This window comes from Lutjanus erythropterus, unplaced genomic scaffold, assembly GCF_056507025.1.
Source record: "Lutjanus erythropterus isolate fLutEry1 unplaced genomic scaffold, fLutEry1.hap2 Scaffold_155, whole genome shotgun sequence".
In the NCBI taxonomy this organism is placed as follows: Eukaryota; Metazoa; Chordata; class Actinopteri; order Lutjaniformes; family Lutjanidae; genus Lutjanus; species Lutjanus erythropterus.
The window spans coordinates 1,964,527-1,986,227 of NW_028146632.1; the positions used below are offsets into that span (position 1 = coordinate 1,964,527).

The following is a 21,701-nucleotide window of genomic DNA, read 5'->3' on the forward strand; positions in this document are numbered from 1 at the left end:
TAAATGTAGAATGTACAGCCGAGCTGCTGTATAGCATTGACTTGGATTGTACAGGTTATCATAATTAGCCAGTGACTGTAAACAGCTAATAAGTTAAAGTGGCCAATATTTAGGTAGACAGTAACTTACAGACTTTTATTGTCATTGAGTACACAAATGTAGAACAAAATCCCATTACATATGGCTCATCACAGTAGTACAAATACATAAAATCTAAACATATACAATATAAAGTGCAAACATATGATTACCTGTGTCACACTTTTTCATACCATTAGTATATGACTAATACTGATATTTTGTCCCTATTTCCAGGCAATACCGCTACACTGCATACAGGCAGATTGTCCGCTGGACCTATGGCATTCTGGGCAGGCACATCAGAAAGCCCATACCAGCTTGTGTTGTGTCTGCCATTAGACAGCAATTTCCAGAGGAAGGAGGGGTTTATAAAGGTTTTGAATGGCCTCATTTGGGTGACAATGAATAAAAACAAATCACAATCACAAAGTGTCTCTGTAAGAAAATATGTTAGAGTAGAACATTTATATAACAAGCAGAGCTGAATTTATGGTTAGGCCTGCAAGCAACAGTACTCAACTCAACTTTATTTATAAAGCACTTTAAAAACAACCACAGCTGAAAACAAAGTGCTGTACATAGCCTAAGACTGATAATAAACATGTCCTTCATAAATAATTACTTATGTATTTTCATGAATTAAAGTGAAGAGAATTAGGCACATTCGGTACAGCATATATAAATCAAGTGTGAAAACCAAACTAACCCAATATTGCAACTGTTAAAATATATATGCAGATGTGCCAAATGTAAATATATTAAAAGAAAAATATGCCATCTGACCCATGTAAAAATAGAGAGCACTCAACTGTGCAAACTTTCAACTAGTGTTGTCTCAATCCTTAATTATAAATGTTATTTATAAAACACGTGCAACTGGATCGATATCAAAATTTAGAGAATATCACAAGGTGTGTGTACTTTGAGTGTGACAGGCCTCTGTGCAGGTATCGTATTAATGCCCCGTGTTAAATCGGGAATGTTGTGCAAGGTATGCCCCCACAGCCTCATCCTTGCTCATCTTCTGGAGGGATCTGGAAAGGGGAGCAGGTGCAGAGGAGGACAAGACTGAACTGTGCTCTCGCAGAACCTGTGGTGACCTGGAGTATTCCACTCTCAGAGACTCCATGAGGGCTGAAGCATATTCTGGGGGAAGAAAACATAATTTTAGATCACATTCACTTCCACTGTTATTGACTTATGGACTAGCACACAAGCATATTTAGGAACTGACTGGAACTACTAACCGTAGGATGGCTTTTCCTTGACAGGACGGACTACACAGATGCCTTTGCGAAACCTTGGGTAGCGAACTGCATAGCACGCGTCACCATCACTGGTCCGAGCAACCTCTCTGCTGCCATTGTTATTAAAGTGCAAAGCTGCCAAGAGAAGTCTGCAGTAAAAGTACAATGTCACAAGTTATGAGTAAAGTCAAAGTTACAGGACAGAATATTCAAATTGAATGAATCATTCACCGCTAAGATAGTACCCTAAGCTAAAATCCATGCAGTCTAATACAACATAGTTTTAGCAGTACTCACTCTATCACGATAAAATACTTACCTGCTGTACATCCCAAGGAAGGAGAAGCCAGTGTGCTTTGGTGCAAAGTGCAGGATAAGGGAGTGAAAAGCCTCCAGTGAGAAGGTCTGATGCTGCGGGGACAACTGTCGAACATCCTTTACCAGTGCTGCTCTAGTAGCTACACTCTCCAGTTTTGTTGCAACAGTTGATCCTGCATAAACACAAATTTGCACTAAAACTTAAGCATGATTGTATTATCATTATCAAGTGTGATTTGCATCATATTTTGTTTGTTTATCTTAACAAGTACCAGCTGGGCTAAAACACCACACACCAAAACAAACAAACAAACAATCAAAAAAATCAGAAGCAAGCACAATGAATATTCAGTACCTGGTTCCAGCCACTCCTTGTTCCTTGCTTCTCCCTCCAGGGGTGGATGTGCACAGCTGGGGAATGCAGGTGTGCCATGTTCGTGGATGTCCTGAACATGGTTGACCATGCTTTTCCACTTGGCCTCCATCTCATCTGGATCTCCATCAGGAGTGGAAGCAGCAGTCCAGTAGAGGTGGTTTATGAGAGCTGGCCTCCACAGCTTCAGATCTTCACACCCTCTCTCCTTTGAAGCAGCATCTAAGGCTTTCCCTACACCTGTTTCAGAACAGAAACACAAAATGTAAAAAAAATAATAATTATAATGATCATAGCCAACCCAAACAAAACTACCTTTATCAAGATACATACTTTTCCCAATATGCCAGATGTCAAAAAAATGTGTTCCTTTTGGACACAACTCATCAGGCACCCACTTGGCAACCTATAACAGGGAATATAACACATTAGTTATGAAAATGTTCATTTCATTTTAGCTTTTAACATAGCAGCAACAACATAGCAGCATTTCCAGATGTAAGATGCTGCTTGTCTATACCTGTCGATTTCTGTCTGTGATGAGGGCTGACACTTGCATATGTTGTTCGTTAAGAAACCTTATGCTGCGCTTTAGACCTTCTAGCTCACACCAGTTACTGCTTGGGACCTCTGAGCTCTGTGTGAAACATTAAGTGATGTCATTATCTTACATTACACAAGTGGTCGAACCGAGGGTCTAAGGACATAGGGTGTCACACACTGTACAGATTCTAAAGCCCCCTGAGACAAATGTAATTTGTGATTTTGGGCTATATAAATAAAATTTGATTTGATTTGATTGATTTGGTTTGTCTGTATGATAATGTTAACTTACCTGAACTAGTTGCAGATCTAAAACCTTGTTGAGTCTGTCCTCAATCAAAGAGTATGTACCATATTTGGCACAGTGGCCAGGGGAGTCTGACCTATGAAAGACAAAATGGTTTAATTCAGATATGTAAGCACAAAAGCTGATTTATCAAACCATATCATATACTGTTTTGACCAGCATTATTTTAAACTACCTGCAGTCACCAGACAGGATCAGTCCACCCCCCATCTCACTGAGATCTTGTATGATCCCTGCCTGCTCATTTTTCCACGCCTGCACAATTGTTGGGATTGTGTACAGGCGCTGATGGCACTGATGCTCTGAAGCCCGAACAGCTTCAGCATCCTGATGGTCTGAGTGGCCATGCAACCTGAAAAGTGGATGGCTCCACTCAGTAACAAGTTGCAGGCTGGCATATTTCGGTGCAGCATTGGCTGGTTCTGCCAAACACGCTGACACCCACATGCAGCACAGACCTGAGAGATGTATGTGAAAGGCAGAAAATTACTAAATAACTATATAAACAAGACAAAACATAACAAACATACAAATACACAAGTTGTGATACAACTTCATTTTCCCATTAGAAAACACAAAACCTCTTACCTGCTTTATTTTTACATAAGTTCCCTCCTGCTTCTCAATGTTTCCTTGGGTTTGTCCACAACAGGCTGGGCACTTAGTGAAGAGAGACATCAGCTGGCTTTGGCACACAATGAACTTATCAGCAGCCCTGGAAAAAAGAAAATCACTTATTATTTTTGCAGTATGATATAATTTGGTCACACACTAAATCCTAAATAAAAAGACGTCTTACTTGAAGTCAGGGTGAGATTCCTGCAGACGTGGACTTGAAAGTTCCTCATCAGATGAGTCACTTCTCATTTCCTCCTCTGGGATCCACGACATGTCTCCAGCTTCATCCATGAAAACAGACGATTCATCATCGCTCTGCACAAGACTGGGCAGTGGAGTTGATGCTTGTATCTCAGACCTTTCTGTCTGAGTTCCCACACTGACCATCCTGGGCTGTGCCTGGACAGCTAGAGTAAAAACAGTTCCACCTTTATATAATTGTGTAACACCGTACACTCCGTGGCTGCTTTAAAATATACCCCATCCAATATGCAATCCCATACAAAAGCCCTTTCATAGAATGTGTTCTGACCTGCATCATACGGAAAGATTTATCTAATTATTTTCTCTCTAATATTCTATAAACATATCTGTGGCATATACAATTAATTCTGTATACGAGTGATGTTACACTACCTGATGAACGATGAGAAGGTCTGAGGTTGCATTGTGAGCCACAGTGAAGCACAGATGACTGAGGAGCCAGTGGAGGAAAATCCTCTTGCTCTGTGTCAATTTGTGCTGCTGCCCTGGCTGTAGCTCCCTCTTCACCACTGCTAATGTCTCCCAAGTCCTTATAAACATACACACGTTATATTATCAAAATATTTACTGTGCAAACAACATCTCTGAGCTCTAACTGAACTTGACAGTTATGTTATTAGCAAACCGAGAGCCTTTTCAGAAGATAGGTTTTTACAAAAAAAAGTTGCCAGCGCTAGCTAACGTTGCTAGCGCTAGCAACGTTAGCTAGCGCTTTCCACTTCTACCTTATTAGCTTAGGGGGTTACAAGCTAACGCTCTACTACAACAACCTAAACATATCCCGTTGCTTCTCATAACTGAAATCATTATGTTAACTAAGTTGTTAATTATGAATCGTTAGAAAATAATTCTTACAGTGCACAGCTCACATTTTCTTCGAGCTGAGTCTCTGTCCGATCCATGTCCGTGTCTCCCGCCGGCAGCAAGACCCGAAGATGCTGCTGACAGCGGTCCTGATGAAAGCGGGTGCACCGAAGGAACTGCACCTGGTCTAAGTCGCACCTGGTTCTTGCTTCGGCATCCCATGTTGAACTCCATCAAATCGCTGGAATGATAATCCTCCAGTCTGAAGTGTGCACCACACACGACCGCGTTTTTCGTAGCTGACGCGGCGGTGAAGTCCCGTCTCTTCAGCTGCACAAAACGCACCCAGGCACGGAAGACAGCTCCGCTCTTTTTTACTGTTCGGAAATCGTTGGACCCGATGTCCTGACAGGCTGGAGTTTGTGCAACCTCCACACACGCAGTAATTCACCATGATAAACCAAGATAAACTACTGAAAACACACTGACTCTCTATAACACGACCGCTCTGACTTATAACTACCTACTCGCCACACTAAACTATTGCAGCGGCTAACTTATAACTCCCTCACGTGACGTAATATGACGCGATCTTGAAAAAAAGAGCAGTTACATTCGCTTTGCTCCAAACTGTCACTTTTTCGGTTAAATTTGCACCCTTGTGGGCTGAAAATCATTGTAAATCATTGCTTAACTTTTAAAATGGTAATTTTTGGACAAGATTACATATACATGTGTAAAAAAGTATAACCTGCAACATGCTCTTTAAGGGAGCAAAGCACAGTCCACAGTCAAATAATGTACTCTGTTGTTACTTTCAGTTCAGATTTTATTTCACTCACCAATCAAGCGCAGCCTCCAGATATACTTCTCTTTGTCTAAAAGAGGAAACAATATATTAGTCTCATCTTATGTATCTCAGTCTGTCTGTGTATGTCTACTCAAACTAAGTAGCACCAGTTATGACTGTTTTTATACATAGGTTTGCAAGAAAGTACATTCATAACAAATATTCAAATTCTAGACACTTCTACACACACTACATTAAGCAAAAGTTCACACATAACCAACAATCTTTACATAATAAAGCTATCAGCTAATAATTGTCAAATAAAAACACCATCACATGAGAGAGAATTAATTAACCATAGGCACATATGTGACTGGTTACACCAGAAAGACAATTAACCTATATATACCTTAGCTGGCTTAAAGCTTAAGTATCCTGAATATAAAATTCAATCTTTGCCTCAAGATGCCCTTTGCTTTATTTATTTATTTTATTTAATATTTACTGTCACACTGTCTTTCCTCCTGTCTGTCACCTGTGCTCTGTGCTCTATGTCGGATTATCGTAGTGTTCGTGGGAAATTAAGACGACCGTGTCTCTTTCTTAACTTTGTATTTATTGCCAGCAACATAGCATGACTTCTAACATTGTGCAGCCTCTTGCATGACACACACTTGAACTTCCCCCGTACGCCCCCTAACCACACCATGTACGTATTACAACACATACACTTGAATCATTACACCACACTCTACTGAAGCTAGGGCTACATTCATACACACAGAGGAGCAGGGGGGAGACAGGTGACTGTTACTGCAGCTATCAGACAGCACCAAGTTAGCTAACACTAGCTCAACTATCAATTAGCCTAGCACCGACTGTAAATGGCCGGAGTTTGACACACCTCCCTCTCCCGCCCCTCCCCCCGACCGCCTATCGACCGAGGCTTCATTTCCTGTTCGTATTTATCGATTACCACGCCAATTTACTGGCAGTTTACATATTTCTGACTATTTACCTGCTGATTTTTAACATTAAAGGGACAGGAGGAGACACACAGCCACTCACCTCAATAGACGCGGGAAAAGTTAATGGTCCGACGATGTCACACAGCTGAGTAGAGTCGAGGTGCCTTAAAGGACACTCGGAAATTCCAGTGTTATGCATGAAGAAGCATGCATCTCTCCACAATCACAAAACACCTTCATTTATGTTCAATCTTTTCCCCACACAGGAGCGTGGATTAGTAAAGAGTCCTTTGAACATATTTTCTGTCAGAAATTAAGTGTAAGTATTGGAGTTGAGGGTGTGTGTGTCCGTGCTTGGCTGGGGTACGCACACATCTTCACAAACACCTTTCATTTGTTTGAAGACAGGCGCACGGCTGTTAAAGTTAATCTCACTAATACAGACAAATGAATTATTATTATAATTACAAAGCCTAATAAATCTCAACAGGGCCACAAAGTGCATACAGGACAGGATCGTAGCTGTCAGATCATAAGCTGGAGCAGCTGTAGTGTTTGTGTTTGCATGTTTATCGGATCCAGAAAAAAACAAGGATAAAACAAATATTATCTATAAAATGAACAAGACGTTATATCTGACAGTATAAATCCGTAAGACCGTATAATGTCAGAGCTGGATGGATATACTCGTGCGTAATTTTGCGCACTTAAAATTTCAGAAACACTTTCTGATTCTGCTTCCTACACCCACATGTAGGGTTAGCGGTACAGACGAGTCAGGATGGGAGGAGGACATGAGGATGACAAGGAAGTGGAGAAGAAAGAGGAGCACGGACAGCCGCGTACCTTCTCCTTAATCGGCTGGATCGGTTCGCCTCTCCTCTCTACAGCAGTCTCTCTCCCCTACTCCTCTCCCTCGCTCTCCAGCCAGATGCATAATAATGATGATGATGATGATAATGAATTATAAAATACAACACAATTTCAAGGTGCTTCACTTCAATCAAACTCCATCACTGCAAAGTAGTATTTAAATTGTTTTAGTGAGCTTAAAAAGCCACCAGTTGACACGTTCTTGTTATTTTGAAAGATAAATCACAGAGAACCAATTTTTTTCGTTGAGCTGAAAAATGTTACCTGGATGCGGACGTAGTTAATCAATACAGGTTTATCACTGTGAGGCGGCAGTGCTAACCACTGCACCACCGTGCAGCCCCATGAATATTCATATCAAAAAATAACATTTTGAGATTCTCAATAATTGGAGAGATTGTGTATAAAAATTTGATATGGTTGTGTGTAAGATACAAAGGTAAAAGACAATGAAAAACAAGCAAGCACATGCATATCATCCCAGATAGCACGCATATGTAACATGCGAGTTAGATGTGTGGTGGTTGGATCACTCTAATTGAAGATAAACAGCAGGATGGAGACGGATATTTTCTTAGGCAGCACTTTACTGTGGTCCACACTTCAGGCAACTTTTTAACAACGTTTCTTAGCCTCGTTACACTTCCTTGTTGTTGTCACATGTCTCTCAAGTAACCAATGAGAAGCTAGGAGGACCTAGACTGAGGTCAATGTATGTGAGACTTAAAGGGGCAGATCCAGTAACCTATTCAACTGTTTTTAACAATGCTGCTGTAAATATTTTAACTTGTAAATATGTAAATAATAATTTTGAACATGAATGTGTAAATAGTTAACTGTACAGACATAAACATATTTTTTTAACATATTACTAAAATAAATGAATTAACTAAACTTATAAACCTTACATTTCCTTCCTCTCTCACAAAAGAAACGTCCTCGTTTCACATACAGCAAGGAGATACAGATAAGTGGTAATAATAAGAACACATAACTGCTTCACTTGAGAACATAGTCCATAAGGTATCTTGGAGGTCTAACTTGACGTCCTGTGGGGAGCAATGAAGAACCAGAGCCCTCCTCAAATGTGACAGATGGGACAGCGTCAGAGTGGTGAACTAACACCAGGTCAGAGGAGGGGGCAGATAAACTCTGGGTCTGGGACAAAGCTGTTCGGGGGGAGTTGGATTGTGGCTGCGGCCGAGGTTGGGGCTCTGGCTGGGAAGCCTGAGGGGCCAATGGGGAAGTACTGCTACGTTCAGGTATATTATAGCTTTTCACTGCTGCAGTCCGTAAAGGTTTAAAGGGCAATGCACCTGACAATGCAGTCAAGCGAGGGAGGTGAGGCTGCAAAGATGAGTCAGAAGCAGGTGCCTTATGTCCTCGATCTGGCACAGGGGCATTGTAAGGTCTGAGACGGTTGTAATGGACAACCTGGGACTTGTCAGACTGGTCCAAGAGGTAACGAATCCTGTATGTCACTCCAGGAGAATCCACATCTGATCCAAGGCACTCCTGTATTTCAAAAGGGCCTTTCCAATGAGGAGCAAGTTTTTGTTTTGATGTAGTGGGGTCATTTAACCACACGAGGTCTCCAGAAACATAGGGAGTGTGCTTGACACTTTTGTCATACTGCTGTTTCTGCTGGTTGTGGGCACAGTCTCTGTTCCATGTAGCAGAACTGAAGGCTGACTGAAGTTTCTGAGTTAACTGTGCAGCATAGTCAGCAGGAGAACCTGAAGTGGATGATGATGGTGTGACATTAGGTAACAACAGATTGGCAGGCATCCTTGCCTCATGGCCATGTGTGAGGAAGAATGGGGTGAAACCTGTTGTAGAATGTGGGCTGGTATTGTAGGCCAAAGCAACTTGGTTAAGGCAGTCATCCCATTCACCTGGCTGTTGAAGAAGTGACTTGGCTAACTGATCAATAAGCGTTCTGTTGAACCTCTCAATCATGCCGTCACACTGAGGATGATATGGGCTGGTGCGTGTTTTCTGGATGCCCAACAGTTCACACAGATGTTTCACCAGGTCAGATTCAAATTGGCGTCCTTGATCTGTGTGTAGCATTTCTGGAATACCATGTTGACAGATGTAGTTTTCAAACAGACATTTTGCAACTGTTGTGGAGCGCTGATCTGGAATGGCATACAGGTTGACATATTTCGAGAAATAATCTTGAACAACTAGCACATACCTGTTGCCACGACTTGTGATGGGGAGCTCAAGTATATCAGCTGCAACCTTTTGGCATGGCTCAGTAGCCACAATCGTTTTCATTGGCGCTCTGTGGTGAGGTGTGGGACTCCGTCTTGCATCACATGGAGTACACTGTTTGCACCACATTTTGATGTCATGTGACATGAATGGCCAGTAGCACAGTTGCTGAGCGCGTTTCAGGACTTTATCTGTGGACAGATGACCAGTCACTGGATTTCCATGCAGCAACTGTAGGACAGTGTCTTTTAAAGCATGAGGGACAACGACTTGATGCAGCACTGACTTAGTGGATGGGTTGAAAACTTTGCGACAGAGTAAACCATTATAAAAGGTTAGTCTGTGGTACTCTTGCCAAAGTGCCTTCTCAGCTGCCGTGCATTTTTTCATGCGCCAATATGGCGGTTTCTGACCTCTAGCTTTCCAGCTGATGACTTCTGACAGTATGTGGTCTTGTTGTTGTTCCTTTTTAAGATCTTCCTCAGGGAGCTGAAGCACAAATGTGGAAGAGACAGACGGTGCAGTACTCTGTAAGTCTGGACCTGAAGGATGTGGTTTGGTCTCATTACAGGAAACTGATTTGGGGTTAGCACTGCTGGAGCTGTGGTGGTGTACGGAGCTGACAGGACAAAATGGACTCACAGACCGTGAGTGTCTGTCATCAGGGTGTAAATTGGTAGAAGCAGGGCAGAGGGCACTCTGGTCTGTCAGTCTAGTGTCAGCAGGGCGACGTGACAATGCATCTGCATTCAGGTGATGATGGCCAGTTTTGTGAATCACAGTCCATTCAAAAGGATCAAGTTCAAGAGCCCATCGTGCACGACGGCCAGTTCTGTCATTGTCAATGGGTATTTTCCTGAGACCCAAGAGCGGTTTGTGGTCTGTGACAATAACAAAGGGCTGCTTGTAGAGGTAGTGACGAAAGTGTCGTACCGCCCAGACGATGGCCCACAGCTCTCTATCATAAGTTGACCATTTCTTTTCTGCCTTTGTGAGAACATGGCTAGCATAGGCGATTACTTTTTCCTGATGTCCCTGTCTCTGAGACAGCACAGCACCAATAGCAGAGCATGAAGCATCAGTGTAGAGTGAAAATGGCAAGGTGAAATCAGGAAATGTAACAACTGGCGGGTTTGAGAGTGCATGTTTCAGGTAAGTGAATGCATCCTGACACTGAGAAGTCCATTGGAAAGGTGCATTTTTCTCAGTGAGTGCATGTAATGGGACACTGTGATGTGCAAAGTTCCTGATGAACTTGCGGTAATATGAACACAGTCCTAAGAATGCCCTAACTTCTGTTGCAGAGCGTGGAGTAGGCCAGTCTTGAACACTCTTCACATTTCGTGGGTCTGGCTGAATGCCATGTTTGGATACAACGTGGCCCAAAAACTGCACCTGGTCTGTGGCAAAACAACATTTTGATGGGTTTAGCTTAAGGCCACTTGACTGAAATCTGGAGAGGATTTCTTCCAGGTGCTGGAGATGTTCACTGAAAGAGCGGCTGTAAATGAGTACATCATCCAAGTACACTAGGCAGGTTTTCCATGGGAGGCCACGAAGTACCATTTCCATCAAGCGTTGGCATGTGGCCGGAGCATTGGTGAGTCCCATCGGCATAACTTTAAAGTGGTACAGTCCACTGCCTGTTGTGAATGCTGTTTTTTCACGGTCCTCCTCTTCCAGCTCAATCTGCCAATAGCCATGTTGAAGGTCCATTGTGGAGAACCAGGCAGAGCCTGACAGAGCATCTAGTGCATCGTCGACTCTGGGGAGAGGGTGGGAATCTTTGATTGTCACCATATTGAGTTTCCTGTAATCCAGGCAGAAGCGCCATGTGCCATTTTTCTTGCGTACCAAGACAACTGGTGCCGCCCAAGGACTATAGCTTTCCTCAATAACATCTGCTTTCAACAGGGTTTCAACTTGAGTCTGTATTTCAGCTCTTTGTTCTGGTGTTACTCTGTAGGCTCTCTGTCTGACTGGTGCAGCATCACCAGTGCGAATATGATGCTTGATTATGCCTGTGCGTCCTCTGTCTTCTGAGTTTTTACTGAATACAGCTGAATATTTGTGAAGCAGAGATTTCAGAGACTGAACTTGGGGAGGTGACAGGCTTGTCTCATTTATCTGTACAGGTGGGGCTAGATCATTCACAGGTGAGGTGGCACAACATGTCTCTTCAACTGGTATAATGTCAACGGATGAAGCAGAATGAAACTCACCAAGGTGTTGACCAGAATGCAGCTCAATGTCATCCCTGGAGGGATTTAAGACTCGAACAACAGTCGTGCCATTTTGAACTTCACTGAGGGAGTGTGCCACGATGATGTCACAGGCTGGGTTGGGCATGAGAACACCACAGTAGTCAGTTGGTACAGGAGAAGCAGGTGTAGCTGGTGACACACAGGCTGTGATGAGGGTTTCACTCATAGCTGGTATCTTAGTGGGTGCTAACACAGACACATTACAGCAGGCGGCCACTTCGTGTCCTTTAGACAGAAGAGGAATTTTCATGTCCCAAAGTTGCAACACGTTGTTTTTGAGGTCGAGCAGGGCATGGTGTTTTTCCAGAAAATCCCAACCAAGTATGACTGGCTGGTAAGCACCTCTGAGAACTTCAAATTCCTGCTGCCATACCTGTTTTCCGAGTCTGAGTCCAATGGTTAACTTGCCCAAGATGTCTAGGCGCTGTCCATTGACTGAACGAGCTGTGGCAGAGGAAACTGTCATGGGGCGCTTTTTCAGAGCTGGATGAGAGTTTCGAAAATCTTCACTCACAATGGAGACAAAAGAGCCAGAGTCTATTAAAGCACACACTTCAATGCCTTCAACAATAGCAAAGATGTTAGAAGAAACAGAGCTATCAGGTGGTGTACCATTGTCATCAGGCATTAGCTGTAGGGCATCATTTTGGGGCTGTGATGCAGTAGCTGATGTTTGCCCCTCAACAGCAGCTAATGGAAGTTTCCCTGTCGGTTGGAGCTGGAGTGTGCATACCTTTCAGGAGACTGAAAGCGAACGCTGGCTCTAGTATGTGGACTTGCATCTCTGTGTCGTCGTGGAGCTGGACTAGGACTGCGTCTGTTAGCGTCATCGTCATGGCGACAATACCTGGAGTACTGGTAGGATGGGCGAGATGAGGAGTGGTGCTGGTCACGTTTGTCATTGTTTTCCCACTCATAGCATCTCTGATGAACAGGGGATGGAGGACGACGTTCATAGCGGGACTCTGGATCACGACCATAATACTGCTCAGGTGAGTAATAGTCTCTGCGGTGATGTCTGGTATGGTAGGGTGATGGAGAGGCACTGCGTGCACCATATTGAGCTTCAGTGGGAGGGGATCTGTCAGGCTTGGAGTCTAAACGCTGAGCAAGGTAACTGTGTTTCTCATGTAACTGCTGTACTTCATGTTTCAGACTGGTTACAGTCAGAGTTAGCTGCTCAACTGCCTGAAGGAGTTTGTCATCAGTAGGTTTAGGACGAATCATAGCTATTTGTTCTGAAGGTTGAGTGTGAGGGGATCCTGCAGTGGTCAGCTGCAACGCTGCACGTGCTCTCTCACAGCGGATGGCAATACGCAGGGCTTCCTCAAGGTCCTCTGCACCCATCTCATGAATTTTTGACTGTAAAGTGGGGTCCAAGCCAGCAACAAAGCGGCGAAATTTCTCACCTTCTAGTGCATTGTGGTCATAGTTTGGGAAGGCTTCCAGCACAAGACGAGTGATGTCTGCACTGTACACATCCAAACTTTCACCTGGTTTGCGAGGGCGAGCATTTACATGTGTCTGGAAGAACGGCAGGGAATATTTTGGCCCAAAAACTTCTCTGAGTTTTTCTTTCACTGAATCATAGTCTCTCTGGGTTGTAGGAGACAAGCTGTCCCAATACAGAAATGCAGCATCAGCTAGACGAGTAGGGAGAATGGAGGCCATTACTGTACACAGATCTGCATCAGGTGAGGTCATAGCCTGTACTGCTACTTCAAAGCGTCGAGACCAACTTGTGAAAGATTCAGTCCCATCCCCTTTAAAAGCAGGTGGAAGGTCAATTTTCAGGGTACCAGCATGTGAGGCAAAAGGTGCAGCACTGGTCCTTAATACATCTCCTGACCTCTGTTGTTGTGTGGGAGAAGGCTGCAGCTCATGCACAGAGTCACTCTCATCAGCAGACATGATGAAAAACAGCCGGTTCAAAACTCACCAAAGTGCAAAAAAGTAGTGGAAAAACTGCAAAAATCCTTAATATCTCCAGAAATGAATAGCTTTCAGTTCATCTGCTGCTCCAAAAAAGTGTAAGAAGCCCATGTAGCACAAAAGTGACAAAGTCCACACTTCAGGAGAATAAAACTCACCAAGTGCACAAAACCACCAAAATAATCCCACCGCTGCCACCAAATGTAACATGCGAGTTAGATGTGTGGTGGTTGGATCACTCTAATTGAAGATAAACAGCAGGATGGAGACGGATATTTTCTTAGGCAGCACTTTACTGTGGTCCACACTTCAGGCAACTTTTTAACAACGTTTCTTAGCCTCGTTACACTTCCTTGTTGTTGTCACATGTCTCTCAAGTAACCAATGAGAAGCTAGGAGGACCTAGACTGAGGTCAATGTATGTGAGACTTAAAGGGGCAGATCCAGTAACCTATTCAACTGTTTTTAACAATGCTGCTGTAAATATTTTAACTTGTAAATATGTAAATAATAATTTTGAACATGAATGTGTAAATAGTTAACTGTACAGACATAAACATATTTTTTAACATATTACTAAAATAAATGAATTAACTAAACTTATAAACCTTACACATACGTCTCGCCGACGTCGGCCTCAGATCGTGCGTCGGCATTCTCCTCCTGACGTCTGTAAATGCATCGGAGAAGCATCGGCCCATAGCAGGGACATGGTTTGCCAGAGGGCAAGATTATGCGCGTCATTTCAAAGTCGGCGATAGGTCGGCTGTGGATAGATACATTGCACGTTATCCAATTGGTGCCACTGTCAACGGAACTGAGAGCAGGCTTTGGAGACGGAGAGGCTACTTCATGTCAGCCAGGACTAGTCTTCAGGTAAGCTCACTTAACGTAAATATATAAAAAATAGCTGTCTTATAAATATGACATACAGGGTTAGCAAGATAAGTCGGGATTTAGCAACATAAGTTGTTAAGCCCTGACTGGGTATGTTAGCACAGGTGAAGAGCCCAGATGCCGACTCCTAACAGGCTAGCTAGCTAGCTTAGCAAACGTTAGTTGCTTAGACCTGACCAGCAAATGTATCAACTAGCTCTAACTTCATTTAGCCATTGCTGGGTAGCCATAAGTCTTTCCAGCACGTGAACAGTCTCCATCTAGACAACAAATCAGTTTTGAATTTGGGAAAGGGTCAGGTAACGTTAGTTAGCGTTAGCTGTTAGCTAGTAGCTGGTGGGCTTCGGTGTTTTTACAGCTGCAGAGTTAACTTTAGCAGTTAACTGGCAGCTAATGAAGGGAAGCTCTGCTCTGCTCCATTTGTAAATATGACTCGGTGTAACATTTTCTCATAGTTCGGTACTGGTTATGGACTATTGTTGGAGTGTTTGTACTGTAAGTGAAGTTAATATCCACTTCACGTAGGTGTGTGGAAAACAAAACAGACTCCAGTTGTTTCTGTCATGTCCCTCCAGTCACCCCCCCGCCTCTCCTGTAGAGCTGGCCGGAGTTCAGCAGCTATCCGCGGTCAAGCTGGGGCTGTCAGACCGCACCGCAAAATAATACACGCGAACTTTTTGTGGTTCATATTTTCAAGTCATGCTTTCTGCTGGTGCTTCATACAGTGTTGCCTGTGACACTGTATTAAACATGGGTTATTTGGAGGTCTTGTTGTGGTGCTTTTTAACACGTTTAATAGCTAAAGAGCATAGGGCTAATACTATTAGCTACAGGTCTCTTATCAACTACGGTGGCTCTGTAAGGTCAGACAGCGGCGGGGAAAAAAGGCACAGCTACGTTTTCCTTCCTTGGTGTGTCTATTTGTACGTGTTTATTTGTGAAGTATGGGTAAAATATTGTATAGTATAAATTAATTGAACAACACAGGCTCATGTGTTTTGTCTTTTTCTCCCCTTTGCAGGCTCATAAGTCTGCCAGCAGTCCAGACCGTGCTGTCCGTGTGCGTCTCCCGACCGGCCACCTGTATGTTTTTATATGTTCTGTCTTGTTTATCTTTTCTGTGCTGGAGTTGTTTTGACTATGCAGTCCGAAATAAATGTATGATCATTAACTTGAATCATTCGTGTCTCTTTATTTTATTCACACACTAAATTAGGAAGCTATTTTGGTCAAGCATATTGTTTTTTATTGTCATATTACCATATTTCTATCACATGTAAGGTGAGATATTATGATAGATATTATGAGATATGAGATATTTGCTGATAGAATGATTCGACCTGAATAAATAAAGGTCATAGAAGCTGTAGAGAGGCTATACGCTGTGCAGCTTTGATACATCGGCCAAACGTTGTCTGGAGAGCATTTTCGACCAAATGCCGACGTCTCGGCGACGTCTTCCAAATGAGCAAATGCTCTCCATACGATGTCGCAGCGATGTAACTTTATTCATCGTGCCGACATCGGCAAGACGTAGGCGTGCAGTCTGGGTAGTATTGAAGTCATAGACATTTGCTGGCATTTGGTAACTTCTCACTTTCACTCCACTACATTTTAAAGACAAATATTGTACTTTTGACTCCTATATTTCTAGGAAGGTTGTCATTACTCGTTACTTTTAGGCTAAGCAGAGCTTTAAAGTCAGCTGTTGCTGTTTTTTCTTTTCTAAAATGCAATTGGCCACACGCTGTGTTCCTCACAGAAGGAAACCGATCACAGTACCTGCTCTCAACTGGGATTGATGTAGGGGTGGGCGATATGGCAAAAATATCATATCACGATATTTTTATTAGAAAATCCCGATTTCAATTTTATCACGATCTTACATGTATTTATATTATGTATTATGCTATGTATTTAGATTTACATTTACTGTTTTTACTTTACTTTCTACTTTTTTTTCAAGCACAAAGGTAAAAGTAAAGGTAGTAATGTCTGCAAAAACCACAAACAGAAGATGTTACTAACTCTTTTAACTGAAACAGTCACCAGAATGTTCTGTTAACATGTTAAAATCACAACATTTTTCTTCTGGAGCAGGACAGACGCTCCCAGACCCCCAACAGGGGACTGGTTTACCAACATGCCACCTTTTTCTCCTCTTATGAGTTTGCAGGTCTGTATTTAGTAATCCAAAAATACCAACAAGAATACCATTAAAGTACAACAACAGCAATAAAATGTTGATTTTTTTTTAAAAAAGGAAACAATAACATGCAAGGTTTTTAACTTGTAATTAAGTAAAAACACTAATACCACAATGTAAAAATACCTAAGTAAAGAATCTGAGTATTTTTTTCATCACAGCAAGTCAGTGATCAGTATTTCAGTGACTCTCTGTGGATCAGTGAATAGTTTTATTTATGGCGGCCCACCACATTAAAAACATCTGCACCATGACATGATTTTCTATTTTTGGAGCTGCGCACCTTTTTCGCTCATGTCTAGAAGGTAACTCTTTATTTGCGCAACTCTCGTGAGATTTGTGTCCATTATTTCTACTAAAATAATCAAACTCGTGCAATCTTTCGCATGTCTAGGGTTCCCTTCTAGACACGACCCTCTGTCTCTGTCAAACTAATGACAGCAGACTGTAAGGTCTACTGCATCGTGGACGATGCAAAAGCACTCTTTTTACTAATTTGATGATTGCTCCGCAGTGCTGTGTGCTAGAGACTTACTGTAAAAAGCAGCTGAAAGATGACGCTTGCGCGGTGAGAAACACCGGGTCAGACACGATCGTAACCCTTCCAGATGCTTTGTAATCCAGCCTTCAACTTCAGTGACGTTTTGGAGTCTTTGCCCTTTAAATCCCCCATGATACTGGACGTTTTTTATGATTATTTATCCATTTTCCGCGCTGAAAACGATCATTGTTGTCCTTAGCTTTGCTGTTAGCTCCATCCCCATAATGCTTTGCGTGTCCGTCGACCAATCAGAGTGGCCAATGTGGGTCATGTGACATGTAGGTCCAGGTCTCCAAATTCTCTGTGCACTGTGACAACTCGCTAGATCACCGCGATCTGTGGCTCTACTCTGTTCACTGGACTGCTGAGACACTCAAAGTAAGAATAGAAGAGAGTATATATCAAGTAAACAATGTGTGGATTATCTTTTGCGCATTTGGATGGGCACATGGGTGTCCATGGGTATTAGAGGTGTTGTGTTTACATTCATACACATCGTCTCTGCCTTCGCGAACAGGATGTTACGTCAGATGAAAGTCCGTGAGCTTGACCTACTTCTCTGCGTGTCCCGGCATGTGTCATTTCATTCATGGCAGAGGAGGAGTGCGCACTGTAGTAATGGCATCTTCATCAAAGATTTCTACAGAAGAAGGCTTAGAAATTATTCTCCAGAGCGATGATGATGGAGAATCAGGAGCAGACAGTTTTTTCACGGATGACGAGCTGGCTTATCAAGATGGACTTGATCCAGTTGAGGAGTAAGTGCCTTTATTTATTTTCATTATATTAGAAATGAAATAAATGAAGTGAATATGACTAAATGAAAACTTGTACATTGTGTTTACATGTAGATTTGTATGTAGTTTGCTACTTATTTGTATATTTGGTGCTTGTTTGTGTAGATATCCAAAAGAAAAAAAAAATATATATATATATATATATTTTACAGTGGTGAAGAGCCTAGCACATCTGGAGCAGGTCAACAAGGCAGCCGTCCTGGGTCTCCTGAAGAGGCCAGCTCTTCAGAGACATCTTCAGGAGAGTACCCTTCTCATGGCAGAGGTCATGGACAGCGGACACAACGCTCCCGCTCTCTACCACACTCCAGGACACGGGCAAGATCCAGCCGTGGACGTGGTTTATCGAGAAGAGGCCGACGCAGGAACAGATCCAGATCTCCACTTCAGCCACAGACGCAGCCAGCTGCCCCAGCTGTGTCGTGGAAATCTGAGGCAAATTTAGACACATGTCCAGTGCCCAAAAGGTTTATCCCTGCAAGACCCCCTGGACATCAGCTGAACTCAAGCAGCTCCTACTCACCACTGGAACTGTTCAAACTGTTTTTTAGTGATGGCACAGTTCAGACAGAAGTAGGCTGCTAAAAACATTGCAAAAGGGAAAAGATATTCGTGGACTGACATCAACCCCCAGGAGATGTTCAGATATTTTGGACTGACTTTCTTTTTTTCATTGATAAAACTGATTGACATCAGGGAATACTGGAATAAAAACACAATTTTCAGTGTGCCATTTCCTGCCAATGTCATGCCAAGGGACAGGTACAGGGTGATCTCTCGGAACATTCACATGAGTGATCCAGCCAAGGATGTGGAAAATGACAGAAAGAAGGGGACACCACATCATGATCGCCTGTTTCGCCTGAAGCCCCTTCTGACCACCATCAAAGATGCTTGCAAAGCATATTATCACCCCAGGCAGAACCTCTCAATTGATGAGAGGATGGTTGCCACAAAGTCACATACTGGCATGACACAGCACATGAAAGCAAAGCCGACTAAGTGGGGTTTCAAGCTTTTTGTTTTAGCTGACAGTAGCAATGGCTACACTTTGGACTTTTCGATATACACCGGGAAATCACAGTTTCCCTCAGGTGTCGAACTCGCATACGACTCTGTCATGTCCCTGATAAATACAGCATACCTGGGCAGTGGCTTTCATCTGTTTCTGGACAATTTTTACACCAGTCCAAAACTCTTCAGGGACCTGTTCAGACTAGGCATTGGAGCATGTGGCACATACAGAGACAACCGAAAGGACTGCCCCCGCACACAAACAAATGCTTTGAAGAAAAGGGACCCCAGAGGCTCCATCAGGTGGATCCGTGATGATCCTCTGGTTTTTGTGAAGTGGATGGACACACGCGAGGTTTCTGTCTGTTCAACAATCCACCAGGCGTTCTCAGGTGGCACTGTGAACACGAGAGTGAAAAATCAGGATGGCAGCTGGACAACCAAGGACATTCCATGCCCAACACCTGTCATGGAGTACAACAAGCATATGGGAGGTGTTGATCTCAGCGACCAGCTCATCCAGTATTACGCCGTACATCACAAGACCACGAGATGGTACAGGACATTGTTGTACCACTTTCTGGACATTGCGGCTACAAACAGCTATCTCCTGCACAAAGAACTGTGCCGTGAAAAGCAGGAGGAGCCCATGACCCACAGGACCTTTATGAAGGAACTGACAGCGCAGCTGTGTGGTGTCACAGTTGCAGTTCCATCTGCCAGGGCACACGCTGACCATTTACCTGTGCCAATTAGTCCTCAGGATGACCCGAGCAAGCGGGCCTCATATGGACGCAGGGACTGTGTACACTGCAAGCAGACCAAGGGCACCAGACAGTGCACTCCCTGGATGTGCAAAGAGTGTAAAGTGGCCCTCTGCCTTGTGTTAAACAGAAACTGTTTTGAAGAATGGCATGTGTGACTTGTATAGGTCAAAAAACGAGGGTACTTGTTTTGTATATATGTGAATAGTTTTGTTTGTGTGTGTTCAAAAGTGTTTTGGATTGTTGTTCCTGATTGCCAGCACTTGAGAGAACATTATTCAAGTGCCAAAAGCCTTATTCCTGTTGTTTTATTGTGTGTTTTGAATACAAATCTGTGAAATTAAATTTTCGCCTGATTTTTTTCTTTTGTCTTTATGGTGAAATAACTTTTTGTACATTAATGTGACACCACTACAGCTTATATATTCTGATAGCTTAGGTTGTCCTGGAAAAAAGGTGTAAAAATCTTTATTGTGCATCATAAGTGGGATGTTTTACAAGCATTTTTACACTAAAAGACCAGACGGACCTAAAGGCACAAAAATAGGCTTAGACCCTATACAGCACGGTGTTACACTCTGCAGTGTTTCACACAAAGACTTTATTTGTGTGGACATCCAGGTTTGGTTTGTCACCAACTTTGGCATTTTTATGTTTTTTAATCAGTCCGAGAGGACGACGGCATCCGTGATTGATTAGTGATCAGTCTGCCCTCCTCTCCTCCCTCACCTGTTCACTCTGCTGTGAGAAGCAATGTTGCCAAGTCCGCTTATTATAAGCGACTTTGGGCTTGTTTTTCCGGGAAGTCGCTTATTAATATTTGTAGTCGCGGGTCGCGGTTTTCTTGGGCTTGTTTCTAAAGTGTAGTTGCTTATTTGGGCTTGTTCCCAGCTCCGTAATAAGTTGCCAAGCAGATAATTTCAATATGTTATTTAAATGTAGGATAGTTTGTCCTGCCTGCTATTCTGCCTGTTCCCTCTGCCCCAACCCCCACCACACACAGACACAAACACATACACAAAGGAGACAGCAGAGTCTGTTCCCACCCAAATCCTGCTTCTAATTGGCTCTGATCCTGATGGCAATGAGTACTTGCCAATCAGAGCAGGTGTCAGACTGAGCAGGGCAGTCTTTTTTTCTGTTACGGTAAAAACACGTCGGTGAGGTTTAAATGAAAAAGCGCGACTGCGGACTGATGGACTGTGGGAGAGTTTTTTTTTAAGCAACAATGCCCTGAGACAAAGTGGGCGAAATACGAGAAGAAATACAACAAAGACTGGGAGAAAGAGTGTGGGTTAAAAGAATGGATTCAACCTGTCGTGGGGGGCGACTCGAAAGCCCTGTGCAGAGTATGTAAATGTGAAATGATGATATGACATATTGTTTCAAAGTCATGTAGCTAAAAGAAAAAAGGAAGATTAGTGTATAAAAGCAACAATAAAGAATTTGTGAATTCAGGATATTTATTTGTGGAGGTTTACTATGTATATAATGTACTTGCATCAGTTTATATTTGTTATCCCACACTGTTAACCCGGATTTCATTTCTACTCAAAACAATCAAGTTCAACGTACATAGATAATTTAAGTTTGATTGTATAACTATTAAATTTAAGTGCAGTCTACTAATTCAAAGTAGAATAAACTTACATTCGAAAGTAATGTCATGAATGAGTAACTTTAAGTTAAATGAGATGGAATTTTTAAGTTTTGGTCATGACCACGCCTCTTACATTTCCGCTGCATTCAAGTAGTGTAGGAAGATTCAGTTTTCCTGAGGTCATTATTCAACTTAGTGGATGCTACAAAGAAGATTTTTTACATTTTAATACTGAAAACATTTAAAAAGACATGGTTAGCCATTTCTGGTAATATTTAAT

General features: G+C 42.8%; 2 protein-coding genes across 2 annotated transcripts; both read right to left on the reverse strand.

Moving 5' to 3' along the window:
• Window positions 1–597: 597 nt before the first annotated feature.
• LOC146304387 (uncharacterized) lies at window positions 598–2,309 on the reverse strand. Its single transcript, XM_084714200.1, has 4 exons — window positions 2,002–2,309; window positions 1,648–1,819; window positions 1,329–1,477; window positions 598–1,227 (listed from the first exon to the last, which is right to left on the reverse strand). The coding sequence occupies exons 1-4, from the start codon at window positions 2,129–2,131 to the stop codon at window positions 1,037–1,039; spliced, it is 642 nt and encodes a 213-aa protein (XP_084570326.1). The 5' UTR covers window positions 2,132–2,309; the 3' UTR covers window positions 598–1,036.
• Window positions 2,310–3,150: 841 nt separating this feature from the next.
• LOC146304388 (THAP domain-containing protein 10-like) lies at window positions 3,151–5,304 on the reverse strand (the record flags this gene model as incomplete). Its single annotated transcript, XM_084714188.1, is given in 6 exon segments — window positions 3,151–3,327; window positions 3,458–3,584; window positions 3,669–3,894; window positions 4,124–4,280; window positions 4,607–4,918; window positions 4,920–5,304. Coding segments are annotated over 6 exon segments (1,089 nt in total), but the record flags the coding sequence as incomplete, so codon positions are not given.
• Window positions 5,305–21,701: the final 16,397 nt, after the last annotated feature.

Bases quoted from the DNA above. Each gene is read 5' to 3' on its own strand.
- LOC146304387 (XM_084714200.1), bottom strand. From the start codon at position 2,131: ATGGAGGCCAAGTGGAAAAGCATGGTCAACCATGTTCAGGACATCCAC. The intron at 1,478-1,647 runs GTAAGTATTTTA...CTTTTACTGCAG, and splicing joins TTCCTTGGGATGTACAGCAG to ACTTCTCTTGGCAGCTTTGC. The intron at 1,228-1,328 runs GTTAGTAGTTCC...TTCTTCCCCCAG, and splicing joins CAAGGAAAAGCCATCCTACG to AATATGCTTCAGCCCTCATG.